This window comes from Sus scrofa, chromosome 8 (assembly GCF_000003025.6).
Source record: "Sus scrofa isolate TJ Tabasco breed Duroc chromosome 8, Sscrofa11.1, whole genome shotgun sequence".
Classification (NCBI taxonomy): Eukaryota; Metazoa; Chordata; class Mammalia; order Artiodactyla; family Suidae; genus Sus; species Sus scrofa.
Genome location: NC_010450.4, coordinates 87292658 through 87307322, shown reverse-complemented (window position 1 = coordinate 87307322; position 14665 = coordinate 87292658). Strand labels below are relative to the sequence as shown.

The following is a 14665-nucleotide window of genomic DNA, read 5'->3' as shown; positions in this document are numbered from 1 at the left end:
TAAACAGGATTGCTTCCCTAATTTCCTCTTCTGCTCCTTCATTGTTAGTGTATAGAAATGCCGTCGATTTCTGTGTATTAATTTTGTGTCCTGGGACTTTGCCAAATTCGTGGATGAGCTCTAACAGTTCTCTGGCAGAGTGTTTAGGATTCTCTAGGTATAGTTTCATGTCATCTACAAATAGGGATAGTTTTACTTCTTCCTTTCCAATCTGGATTCCTTTAATTTCTTTTACTTCTCTGATTGCTGTGGCTAGGACTTCCAAAACTATGTTGAAGAGTAGTGGCGAGAGCAGACATCCTTGTCTTGTTCCTGATCTCAGTGGGAATTCTTTCAGCTTTTCATCATTGAGAATGATGTTCGCTGTGGGTTTGTCATATATGGACTTTATCATGTTGAGGTAGGTTCCTTCTATGCCCACGTTCTGAAGGGTTTTTATCAGAAATGGGTGTTGGATTTTTGTCAAAGGCTTTTTCTGCATCTATTGAGATGATCATATGGTTTTTATTCTTCAGTTTGTTAATGTGATGTATCACACTGATGGATTTGTGAATATTGAAGAACCCTTGCATCCCTGGGATAAATCCCACTTGATCATGATGTACAATCCTTTTAATGTATTGTTGGATTCAGTTTGCTGGTATTTTGTTGAGGATTTTTGCATCTATGTTTATCAATCAGTGAAATTGGCGTGTAGTTTTCTTTTTTTTTTTTTTGTGGTATCTTTGTCTGGTTTTGGTATCAAGGTGATGATGGCCTCATTGAAATAGCTCAGTTGGACAGACAGATCACTAGAGATGAAACTGAATATGTAATAAAAACACACCCTACACACGAAAGTCCAGGACCAGATGAATTCTACCAAACATACAAAGAAGAACTTATACCCATCCTTCTTAAACTCTTCCAAAAGGCTGAAGAAGTAGGAACACTCCCAAAGACATTCTATGAAGCCACCATCACCCTAATACCAAAACCAGAAAAAGACAGCACCAAAAAAGAAAATTATAGGCCAACATCTTTCATCGACATAGGTGCACAAATTCTCAACAAGGGCCAACCAAATACAACAACATTTAAAAAGATCATACCCCACGACCAAGTAGGATTCATCCCAGGTTTACAAGGATGGTTCAACATAAGCAAATCAATTAATGTCATACACCACATTAAGAAAAGTCAAAAACCACATGATCATCTCAGTAGATGCAGAAAAAGCATTTGACAAAGTCCAACATCCATTCATGATAGAGTCTTAGCAAAGTGGGTACAGAGGGAACATACCTTAACATAATAAAAGCCATTAATGACTAACCCACAGGCAATATAATACTCAATGGAGAAAAGCTGAAAGCCTTCCTGCTAAAATCTGGAACAAGACAAGGATGTCCACTCTCACCACTTTTATTCAACATAGTATTGGAAGTCCTAGCCACAGCAATCAGACAAACAAAAAAAATAAAAGGTATCCAAACTAGAAGGGAAGAGGTAAAATTGTCACTCTATGCAGATGACATTATACTATATATTAAAAACCCTAAGGAACTCCACATGAAAACTACTCAAACTGACCAACAAATTCAGCAAGGTAGCAGGATACTAGATTAACATTCAGGAATTGGTTGGATTTCTGTATACTAACAATGAAACATTAGAAAAGGAATATAAAAATACAATTCCTTTTAAAATTGCACCCCCCAAAATTAAATACCTAGGAATAAACCTGACTAAGGAGGTGAAAGACTTATATGCTGAGAAGTATAAAACATTAATCAAGGAAATTAAAGAGGATTCAAAGAAATGTAAAGATGTTCCATGCTTTGGATTGGAAGAGTTAATATTGTAAAAATGTCCATACTACCCAAAGCAATCTACAGATTCAATGCAATCCCTATCAAATTACCCATCACATTTTTCAAAGAACTACAACGAACAATCTAAACATTTATATGGAACCACAAAAGAACCAGAATTGCCAAAGCAATCCTGAGGAACAAAAACCAAGCAGGAGGCAAAACTCTTCCAGACTTCAGTCAATATTACAAAGCCAACAGTTATCAAGACAGTGTGGTACTGGAACCAAAACAGACATACAGACCAATGGAACAGAATGGAGAACCCAGAAATAAACCCAGACACCTATGGTCAATTAATCCTTGACAAAGGAGGCAAGAATATAAACTGGGAAAAAGAGAGTCTCTTCAGCAAGTGGTCTTGGGAAAACTGGACAGCTGCATGTACATAAATGAAACTGGAACACACACTCACACCACACACGAAAATAAACTCAAAATAGCTTAAAGACCTAAACATAAGACAACACATCATAAAACTCCTAGAAGAGCACATAGGCAAAACATTCTCTGATATCAACCTTACAAATGTTTTCTTAGGTCAGTCTCCGAAGGCAACATAAATAAAAACAAAAATAAACCAATGGGACCTGATCAAACTTAAAAGCTTTTGCACAGCAAAGGAAGCCATAAAAAAAAAAAAAAAAAAGAGAGACAACTTACACAATGGGAGAAAATAGTTTCAAATGACGCAACTGACAAGGGCTTAATCTCTAAAATATAAAAACAATATATACAAACTCAACAACAACAAAAAACAACCCAACTGTAAAATGGGCAGAAGACTTGAATAGATATTTCTCCAAAGAAGATAAACAGATGGCCAACAGTAACATGAAAAACTGCTTATCACCACTAATTATTAGAGAAATGCAAATCAAAACTATTATGAGGTACCACCTCACACCAGTCAGAATGGCCATCATTGACAAATCAACAAATAACAAATGCTGGAGAGGGCGTAGAGAAAAGGGAACCCTCCTACCCTGTTGGTGGGCATGTAAATTGGGACAACCAATGTGGAAAACAGTGTGGAGGTACCTCAGAAAACTAAATATAGGCTACCATATGAGCCAGCAATCCCACTCCTAGGCATATATGGGGACCAAACTTTCATTTGAAAAAGATACATGCACCCGTATGTTCATTGCAGCACTGTTCACAATAGCCAAGACATGGAAACAACCAAAATGTTCACTGACCGATGAATGGATTATGAAGATTTTGTACATATATACAACGGAATACTACTCAGCCTTAAAAAAGAACAAACTAATGCCATTTGCAGCAACATGGATGGAACTAGAGACTCTCATACTAAGTGAAGTAAGTCAGAAATAGAAAGACAAATACAATATTATTTCACTTATATTTGGAATCTACAGCCGAAATTAATGTTTTTACAGAAAAGAAACAAATTCATGCACTTGGAGAACAGACTTGTGGTTGCTAAGGGGGAGGGGAGGGAATGGGATGGACGGGGCTTTGTGGTTAGTAGATGTAAACTATTTCATTTGGAGTAGATTAGTAATGAGATCCTGCTATATGGCACAGGGAACTGTATCTAGTTACTTGTGACGGAACATGATGGAGGATAATGTGAAAAAAAGAATGTGTGTATATGTGTGTGTATATGACTGGGTCTCTTTGCTGTATAGCAGAAATTGATAGAACAATGTAAAGCAACTATACTAGAAAAAATAAAAACCTAAAAAAGGACATTTTAATACGAGCAGTAAGCACCATATTTTCAACCCATGAAAAATAAAAAGCCCGTTATTAACCTAGTTTTAGGACTTGAGTAATTCTAAATATACAAAAGAAAAAATTCAAAGGCATTCAACATATTAAGTTATCCTTATCTGATTATTACGTATGTTAAACAGCCTTTTTTTCCTTTTTGTCCAACACAGAAATTACTGTGAGTCACCATGGTCAAATTAATTTTCTTGTCTGCTGGTTAACATCACAATGTCAAAGAAAAATTTCCATGTTCAAATAGAGACAGTAACACACATTTTTCCCTAAAAGGGTCTGTATTCTATTTACAAGGAATCTATATTTATGAAAAATAAGCATTTCCCCATATGCATGTGATGTAGCCCAGAGGCACAGGACTTAAGAGAAAGGCAGTCTTTAAAACCTTCGAAAAGTGTAGTGGTGAGACGTGTAGGTTCTCAAACGAGTTATTCCTACCATCACTTCTCTGAAAGGATATTTCTTATCTATCAATTTGCTGTTTTCCCAGATACATAGCAATGTGATATCTAAGGTGTTAATAAAACTTATGCAAATACTAAAGACAGTAAAAAAATTTTTTTAATTACATCTATCAGCTCAGAAATCCTAAAGTGTCACTAGTTGTTTAGCTTCAGTGTAGCTATACTTTTAGGTTGATGACCTGTGATTTGGAGTCATCAAAAGAAAGGTTCAAAGATGAGAACTTTCAAATTGGCCCCAAACCATTCAGAGTAATGCATAACATAAAGGCGATATTAAACTTTGGTGGGTCCCTTTAGTCCAAAAGTTAATACATGGGCTATGAACCTAGGAAACGCCAGGGACACTAAACCAGGTTTATCTGATATAATGGTTTTCATTAGTTCATAATGTAAAGCCCCAGTTTCCCCAAGGGTGGCCCCTGGGGGGAACTGGGTAGAGATGCAAATTCTCCAGGCCGGCTCCAGACCCTACTGAATTAGAGACTCTAGGGATGAGGTCAGGGCAGCTGTGTTTTTAACAAGCTCTGCTGGTGATCTGATGAAGGCTCAAGTCTGAGAATTACTGGTAGAAAGGAGGACTCAGTGTCGACCACAAAAACTATGCGGGCAACAGTGACTACTTCCCACTCCTCCCCGCCCATGACCAAGTAAGAAACGTAACTCTTCAAAGGATAGTGGCACTCCTTGAGCACACAGAACACCTGTGGCCAGCCCAGTTCCCTCTGTCCTTCCCTGTCTGTCTGAAGGGATCTGAAGTGATATAAATGCCCCTGGGATGGGAGGGAGTGGCAGCTGCTCAAACCCCACGACGTCCACAGGCAACTCTTGGGGAGATCTGGAAGTGAACTTCAGTGGCTTTCAGACTCTTAAACCACAACTCATAGTACATAGAAACAAAGCTGCCCTAATGATGATACGCTCTGGTCATTCATTTTCTATTATTTTGCTTTTTTTAGAGCCGCACTTGTGGCATATGGAGGTTCCCAGGTTGGGGTCTAATCGGAGCTACAGCTGCAGGCCTGTGCCAGGGCCATAGCAACCTGGGATCTGAGCCGTGTCTGTGACCTACACCACAACTCACAGCAATGCCGGATCCTTAACCCACTGAGAAAGCCAGGGATCGAGCCCACATCCTCAGGAATACCAGTGGGGCTCTTTACCACCGAGCCACAATGGGAACCTCTTCTGTTCTATAATTTAAAAACCTTGGTTGTGGTCCATTATCGTCACAACCGACTTGGTATTACAACCTGAAGACTGAAAAATGCTACCCTAGATCACAAATTTTTCACCCACAGTCTATGGAAGAGGGTAACACTTGTGAAATGATGTACAACATTTCTATTTATTTAGATGTATGCATATTTCTGTGCAAGGGGCTTCATAGCTCCTGGCAGATTCTCAAAATGATAGGTAACACTTGAGAAGTTAGGATGCACTGATCTAGGTCCTATTAAAAGGACGGAGGACAGGAGTTAGGATTTCTGCTGCTACGTGACCCCTGTTGGCCCCTGAAAACTCCTGGAGATGAGACTGGGGAGGGTCCTCAGGCCCATCTCTCTCTCTTGGAGATGGGAGGGGTTGATATCTGAGTGGACCCCCTACTTTACAAAGCATGGCAACATAGGACAAACAGTTCTCCCACTGCTACTGGGGCCATGATTCAGGATTTCTGCAAAGGGCAGCAGGATCAAGACAGTCCAATCAAACTCCAGTTCCCATTTGTCTTTCATGTTCATGAGAGATTGGTGGTTGCTGAAAGCCAGATTCTTCCACCTCAGTTGCTGGAAGTGAGGGCTTTGAGCAGCTGACCTACTAGGATCAGTAAGACAGATGTGGCATAGGGTACCTCCCCCGACCCCGTGGTCACTGAGATGATGATCTAGACTTAAACAAGGTTGACACTAGGGCAGCAAGCACCTGTATGTCTTTATTGGTTGCTAAACTACTGAGATACTTCTATATCTCTGGTAAAGAATAACTTCTCCAGTCCTATTCCCACAGCTACCCCAACCCCTCCCTGCACCCACCAGGACTTCTAAGGGGCCCAGTGACCAGAAGGCTAAGCCTGGCACTCTGAGTGGTTGGTACCATCAGTTCTTAAACATTTTTAATATTACCTGCACACAAGCACAGCACCCATGGCATTGTCCCTGGCTCTGCATTCCCTTATCCTTCCCAGTTGGAAGGTCTACAATGGCAAAGGTATGTAGCAGCCTCACCTTGAAACTGGTTGACCTGCTGCACTGGGTATGGATTCCGCTGCTGCTGGAGGTGCTGCCGGGGTAAATGTGGCTGTTGCAGCTGCTAGAACAACAAAGAAAAAGGAGGGTGAGGAGGCGGATGTGCGAGAACATGCAAAGTAAATATCCAGGCTGTTCTGAGGAAGGCAGTTTTCAAAAACCAAACTTTTTATTGAAGGATAACATGCACATAGATGAGCGCACAAGCGTACAGCATCCGTGCACACTGGGATGGATTTCCACAGACGAACACACTCCTGAGAACCAGCATCTGGATCAAGACACAGAATGCTGCTAGGAGCTCCTCATGCCCCTTATCCTTCATCTGACATGGGGGACCACCACCCCAACCTAACAACAGATTCGTTAGGCCTGCTTGTACTTTATATAAGTGGGTTTATTTGGTGTATTCCAGCCTGGCTTTTGGGTCAGGCATCCCGCATTCATTCCATTTGCAAGCTTCATCCACGCTGATGCCTGCAGTGAGGTTTGTTCCTTCTCACTGCTGAGTACTATTCCCCATAGGAACATAGCATGATTTCTTGACCCCTGCTACTAGGGATGGTTATGTGGGGTGCTTCTCGTTTCTGGCTGTCACAGATACTGCTGCAGTGAACATCCCCAGGGAACATCTGTGGCATTTCTGCTGTGTGGACTTGCTGGCTTATGAGGGATGTGTAGCGAGAGAGGCAGTTCTGACTTTGCTTTTCCAACATCAGCCGTCGTGATTTCCTCAGCATCGTGAGGACTGTGCTCCAACAGACAAGCAATTGATTTTTAATGGCCTAAAAGAGATGCTTTGGGTATGGGAAGATAGGATTCTCAGGGGTTACAGAAAACGCTCCTTTGATTCCCAGGAAGCCACACTGCCTGCAAAATGCAGCTCCGTGAGTCAGATACATGGCATTTACTGTCTTGAGCAAACTGCGTGGGTTTTCACATACACCAGGAGCCAGGAGGCCTGTGTTTTAGCTTTTCTTCTTCCAGTTGCGGGGATTTTGCACGGCCACCGCTCTTACCAATACACTGGGAAGGCTATTGTGATCATTGTCATGCTGCATGCGAAAAGAGAGAGGAAATAAGAAAGAGGTAGAAAGAGCAAAGCAAGGGGTTTAGTTCCGAGTCTGCACGACCTTCGGCTTGTCATGCAACCTCCTTCTGCAGCTGCTGAATATTCATTAAGCACCTTTCATCTGCAAGGGCTATAAAAACATACAACAAGGGCCCCGCTCTTTAGAGTGTTCATTATAAAAATAACACACATTGACCACTTCTTAACACATGTGTTTATTTCTATTTTTCTCTTGTTTTTGTTCTTGGGCAGCTCTATAATTTTCTTTTTCTTTCCTTTTTCTTGACAAGGGCAGCCAGCACTCTGGCAACCAAAGAAAAGAACAGCCTCTGTTCACCCCATCCTGTGGTGTTTTGCACAAAACTGTTGGAATGAATTAATTGTATAGACACAGTGTAGACAAGAACCCATGCTAATCTTTTAGGCAGCAACATGAGAGCATTACTGAGAATAAGCTGAGCATCTAAAAGCTGCTCCTCAGCCAAACTTCTCATATTATGTAAGAATTTAACTGTCCCACTTACAACTAGGAGTAAGCCCTGGGGCCGGGGGTGGGCTGTCAGTCAGGAGTCAGGGAGCCTGGGTTCCAGTCCTGGCTCTGCATCTCTCTAGCTCTGTGATTTCTGAAAAATATCATCACGGAAGCTCCCTGGTCTCAGTTTCCTCATGTATAAAATAAAGGGACTTTGGCAATATTTCAGATGTAAATTCCAGATCCCGTTGAATGGATGGGAGTTGACACACTCTGTGCGCTTGGAGAACGCATTAAATGTTAATTCACGCCTGCTTTCAACCTGCTCTCTTCTGATTTCTAAGTCTACAGAGAACCATTCGAAAGTTCCCAAAGATATGCAAGACCTCCAAACCTTCTGTTTCCCCTCACGTGGCTTGTCAGGAAACCCAAGTGTTCCCAATATGCTGTTTGCAAAACTGAAAGTGTTTGGATACTTTCACAGCCGCTGTGGGGCCAAGAAAGTCACCTGGGCATTGATGTGGCCACATTCACTCTCCAAACAAGTGCAGACCTGTAGGCAGCCTGCATCAGTAAGCCCGGTCTCCAGGCACAGGTGAGACGCTACCTCTCCCGGCTTCCCTTTCCGGCTGTTCCCACAGGATGGCTGGCACGTGTGGCTGCAGCTCTTCCCTCACATTCCATGACACCAGGGTCACGTGACAGACGCCCACCTATGTGCGTGCAGTTTCCAAAGCATTTTACATACATTCCTCATGAGAGCATTAGTGGAAGGCTGGGGAATGATGAAAACCTGATTTACAGATGACGAGAGAGGTGGTTTTCCCAAAATCCTACCACAAACAAAAGATGTGACCCAAAGCAAGTTGTGTTTTCCTTGGTCCCTCTTTGGCTTTTGGCACACAGTCGCAAAGGAATTATACTCATTTTTGTCCACTTTCCCATTTCCTTGTCTTTTCCAAGGAACCTGTTGTCTTTTTGTGTCCCAGGCTGTTAACAGTCCAGCACTCTCACCTCCTGGTCTGTGGGCACCATCCCGTGGCAGTTCTTGCTGCCTCCCTCCCCCTTCCTGCGGTTGGCTGATCTCCCCAGTGGGGACACCCCTGGGCTGGCGCAGCCACAACTGGCCTGGTTACCCGGACTCCCCTCTGAGTCTCGGCCACAGCACACGCATTAAAGACCATCACACAAAGTACCAGGCACACCTGAAATGGGATTGGCTGAGGAGAAGCTCTGCAGAGCCCAGCATCCCCTCGGCGGCCCCATTCATCACTGTCTGAGAGAGATTAGTGTGCTTCCTTGTCACGCACCTTATGCAGGGTGAGAGGGATAGAGGTTTGTTTGTACAAGAGCTGCCAGGCGGCTGACTGACCTCAGTAAAAAGGGAGATAATTACACAGCTGTTCGGGAACAAAAGCGAAAACAGGAACATAAGGGATCTGTGCTCAAAGGTACAATTTTTCTATTTGGGGCATGACTGGTGTCCCTTTGAATGGCTGCTCTTGGTAAGTAAGGACCTCAACGTGCCTTGTGTCCTACACAGCATCCTGCTATAGATATGGTGGAGGATGCTAATACAGTTCCCAAATTATGATCCTACCAAGACCATTCTCGAAGGGTAGCCACGGGCCTGGAGCCTTAGAGGACAACCTCAGATCTCCTGTAATAGAAGGGTGAGATGTGCTGGACAGACCCTACAGGAGCCATCGAGGGACCTCCTGTGGACGGCCTCAGGCCTTGTCTGGAATAACACCAAATCAGGCGTGGGCAGCTCGAAAGACAAAGCATGCTGAAATCCAGAGGAGCGGCCGGCAGGGGAGGCTTTCTTTCAAAGCTGGAGGCATTATATGTCAAGGGTGGTCAAAGAGGGCTAAGGTAAAGCTTTCTGTGTGTTAGGGCTTCCTTTAACTCAAAGATTTCCTGAGCTGTTTTCAAAGCTGCTGGGAAATTTCTCAAGTTTGCACCCTTTCTGTGACCCCGGGTTCAGGTTTCCAGGTAGTTCTGTGGGCCCTATTATTCTGCTATTGTTCCTGTTCCATTGTTCATGACCAATTCTGTACAAATTCTCCTCAATCCCGCCTTCTGACAATCTCCTCCAAGAAACAAAGTTCTCTGAATTATTTTCTTTTTTCTTCAGGCTGGAAATATCAGGGTTTATGAAGAAGTGACCCAGCCCCCTTCCACTCCTGCCCCCATCCCCATCCCAGGCTGCTAACACAGACCCCTGTGCCAGAGGCCAGAAGAAAAGAGCCAGACTTGAAGAAAGGTCTCTGGCAAATAGGTCTTCAAATGGATGGCTCAAACCTGTCTTTTAAGAACAAACTAATTCATTTAAAGAAAAGGCCTCACTCATTGAAACGTCTAAATCCCGCAGGTTCTAGGGGTTCCCTGGTGGTCTAGCAGTTAGGGTTTGGCCCTTTCACTGCTGGGGCCCAGGTTCAACCCCAGTCTGGGAACTGAGATCCCAAGCCGCTGCATGCTGGGGCCAAAAGACTGAAATTCTGCAGGTTTCTCTGTGATCTCGGGGAAATGCTGGATTGTGAACTTCTTGATGAAACACATGAACTGAGACACCCATAACCAGGTGCCCAATAAATCTGTGCTGAACGACTGATTCATACCACGGGCGAGTGTTACCTGTTCGGCAAGAATCTGCTGCTGCTGCTGCTGCTGCCTCTGCTCCCGCAGGAACTGTTGCTTCTGCTGCTCCATCAACTGGGCCCGCTGATCAATGAGCATCTGCTTCATGATAGCCGCCGGGGGCTGGCTGCCCAGGAAGCCAGACCCCGTAGGACCGGCTCCGGAGACCAAACCACCCGAGCCTGGGGGCACGGAGGACTGCATGGGGCCCGTGGTCCGGGGAAGCCCGACTGGGTGCTGCTCCTGGGAGGGCAGGAAGAGAAGAGAATGCCGCAATTCCACATCTGAAGGGAAGCACAGGCGAACGCGGTGGGGCAGGTCCTGGGTTGCACGCCTACGGGATCCCAAGGGCCCACACTGCATTTCCATAAAAAGAACCCAGTGGCCCTCAAACCTGGCCTTCGCACAGGGCGGCTGGAGAGCCTACAGGGGAACAGTGTAGAGCATGGCTCTGAGAAATCTGAGACCAGGTCTCGTCTGTTTCTGATGGGACTGGCTAAGGAATAAGAACTGGGTTTTCAGCTGTGTTTTTCTGCCTTCCTCCTAACTCAGGTGGGGCTCATTTTAAGTCTAGAATGAGATGTCCTGACCTTAAATCTTTATCCTTACTGCCTGCCTAGCCAAGAGGGCTTCCTAGCTAGTAGAAGAGACATTTTGTGGCTGTGGCATAGGCTGGCAGCTGCAGCTCCAATTCCACCCCCTAGCCTGGGAACTTCTGTATGCCTCCGAGAAGCCCTAAAAAAGAAAAAAAGAAAAAAAAATTCCTGCTAGTGAGAACTATTGATGGTAAGAATTAGGAATTTGTGACACTGACCAAAGATATGTAATCTCCCAACATCTTTAAGAACAGAATCAAGTCTCATACGTCTCGAATAATTTAAACGTGGGGGGTTGAACTGGGTCTTGATCCTGTAATTACGCGTCAGTCAAATGACAGCAACTTTTAAGGACTGGCCATTAATGAACAGGAGGTAAAGCGGTAGAGGACTCCTCACACACACACAGCTCAAATGAATGCTCTGATTGTGCTCAGAGGGGAAGTAACAGCCCAATGGTGTAGCCCATTAGGGAAAAAGAGCTGACGGGGAAAGCAGGTGCGTGACCATAAGATTTAGTTTCTTGATGCTTCCTTTCCTTTCATTCTATCAAGCACACCTGGTAACTGGCAATGTACTGTCGAAACATTCTGCAGAAAGATTTCCCTGAATTCATTCATTTCAAATAATTAATCTGAACAAAGAAAAGCTGCCATCTGAGAGGTACAGGAATTAAGTGGGCACACGTGTAAGGACATCCACAGTCATACCATGAGGCACCCTTATGAGATTTAGGTGGTGAGAAATGAATGTGAATAAATCTATATTTATTTAAATTTTTGTATCCAGTTAAATTGGACTTAAAAAAGTTCTTCATTGTAAAATCTGGATATTCATTCTTTTTTTCCTACATTGGTTATTATTTCCAGTTATATGGGGTGAAGGAAATTAAGATTATATAGAGGTATGTATGAAATTGACTACCTTAAGTGGATGTTTAAGAGTTAACAAATTTCACATATTATTTATTTATTTTTGGCCACAGTGTGCAGGAGCTTGGGGTGGGATCTCCATTCCCAGACCAGGGGTTGAACCAGGGCCTCAGAGGGGAAAGCACTGAGTCCTAACCACTAGATGACCAGGAAACTCCCTGTATACTATTTTTATTTGCACTGGCATTTCAATCGTTATTAATGCATTCAACTAGCTTGCTTCATGAACAACAGGAATCTTTTTTTTTTTTTTTTTGACTTTTTGCCGTTTCTTGGGCTGCTCCCGCAGCATATGCAGATTCCCAGGCTAGGGGTCCAGTTGGAGCTATAGCCACCAGCCTACACCAGAGCCACAGCAATGCAGGATCCAAGCCGCATCTGTGATCTACACCACAGCTCACGGCAACGCTGGATCCTTAACCCACTGAGTGAGGCCAGGGATCAAACCCTCAACCTCATGGTTCCCACTCGGATTCGTTAACCACTGAGCCACGGCGGGAACTGTGAACAACGGTAATCTTAACCACCTAGTCTTAAGCTACCCCAAATGAAAAACAGAGTGCAGTCAAACTGAATTTTCATATTTGTCCTCTTTTCGCTTTGCTCCCTCTTCACTGTCAATACAGTGAATCATGCTGATACTTTCCTCTGAAAACTTAGAGCTATGTCTGCTCTCTGCCTCTCCTAGAGAGACAGCCCTGCGTCCGAGGCCCCAAGGCCTGGGCGTGCTGTATCCCCTGCTCTCTGCCATGTGGGGCTCAGCTATTTGCGCCCTTCTTTCCAGCTGGGAGGTACCTAAACTGCATCTTCAGGTGCTCTTCTTCCCTCCCCTATGCCCACCTCCCAAACAAAACAAGCAAAACACCAAACAAAAACCTAGTGCTCCTCTCCTCTGGGAAACAATAGCTCAGGAAGTCCTGGTCCGTTAGTGCCGTGGCCCAGGTCACAGGGTAAACCGAAGACCCAGAACTTGCAGAACTGGAACACTGATTTGGGGTTGAATTCAGCATCCATTCCACAAGCACAGACCTCCCCAGATGATGGGTCCATCACGCCAAGTGTGCACTTAAGAATTGTCTGCTGGAGTTCCCATCGTGGCGTAGTGGTTAACGACTCTGACTAGGAACCATGAAGTTGCGGGTTTGATCCCTGCCCTTGCTCAGTGGGTTAATGATCTGGCATTGCCGTGAGCTGTGGTGTGGGTCACAGATGCGGCTTGGATCCCGCGTTGCTGTGCCTCTGGCATAGGCTGGCGGCTACAGCTCCGATTTGACCCCTAGCCTGGGAACCTCCATATGCCGCGGGAGCGGCCCAAGAAATGGCAAAAAGACAAAAAAAAAAAAAAAAAAAAAAAGAATTGCCTGCAGACTAAATATATGTCTCCCATAAGCACACTGTGTTGTTTTTCAAATGTGTGCTATTGCTGAAGTCAAAACTTTGAGTATTTTCTCTGTAGAGACAATTATTAGAGAGCTACGAAATATTTATGTTCATAAAAAAGACCTTCTACTCAACAATGCCTGCAACTTTATGCTACCCAAAAGTTTACTTCATGACTGACCCCTGCTGAGGGCAAGATATTTCACTCTTTTCTTTCCACCCTAGACTTGCTACCTGTTTTTACCTTACCCTTCCTTCCAATGGGATAAAGCTGTTTCTTGCCACCTCTGGAGACAAATGGTTGACTGAGCTAACGCTTTAACAAGCGGAGTCACAACAGAGGTATAGGTAATTAACCAATCAGCAAAAACACAGTTATATGGGGTTTTTTACTGTGTACTTCAGTATATTTGATATTTTCCAATTTTGATAAGGAGGAGAGAGCAGGAAAGAAAATGAGACCCAAGGGAAGATCTGGTTTTCTTCAGCCTGATTTTATGAGAGGCCTGGCCTGGGCTGGCCCTGTTTATCTTTGTGCACTTTGAGAGATTCTGGTCCTGTGAGACCTGTGAGCTTGCCCGGGAGTGGCAGGTAGCGATGTGTGGCCTCCCCAGCCTTCTCTGCACCAGAAAGAAAGATCAAGGCAAACGAGGTCAGGATGTAGCATCATCTAAGCACTTCTGGCCCCTGTCTTCCCGGACCAAAAAGAAATCCCCCACTTTCTGAAAGTTCACTTTACGCCACTTTGCTTTTACCAAAGCCCGACACTGGTACCTGTTTTGCTAACCAAAAGACATCTGAAGAGGACTTCTGCTTTTATGAAGAAAAGGTGAAAATTTAACATAGTGTTCAGTGTTTGTTTTGCAGAGAATGATTACAGAGGCAGCTGGCAGCCCCAGCAGCAGGAGTGGCGCCACCAGGCTCCTTCCCCAGGAACTACACTCAGCATCTCAGCATCAAGCTGCCAGAGCTTTGGATTGTGCGAGAGCATCTGCCCTTTATTTATTTTGCACATTCTTAGCAAGACATGTCCTAAGGCACTTGCCTCTTCTTGGCTTTAAGCCATTCCGGCTTAGGAAAGGTTTCACAGGAATGCTCTGCGTTCACATGGGGGCCCCAGGGTTGGGGAAGGAGACCTGTACCTGAAAAGCACGGTGGGGGAAATACCTTCCCAAAGTGATAGTCTGCTTACTGCTTCCCTGGATTATGTATTTCTCCAAATGATTCCCACCCAAAAGTTTTGCCTTCAGGTTTC

At 44.3% G+C, this 14665-nt stretch overlaps 1 protein-coding gene across 1 annotated transcript in view; it reads right to left on the bottom strand.

Annotated features, from left to right (window-relative positions):
- Positions 1 to 14665, bottom strand: part of MAML3 (mastermind like transcriptional coactivator 3) — a 443771-nt gene that overhangs the window by 15801 nt on the left and 413305 nt on the right. Inside the window, 2 exon segments of the mRNA XM_021100677.1 lie at positions 6298 to 6382; positions 10500 to 10745. Of these exon segments, the coding sequence (XP_020956336.1) occupies positions 6298 to 6382; positions 10500 to 10745 (331 nt within the window).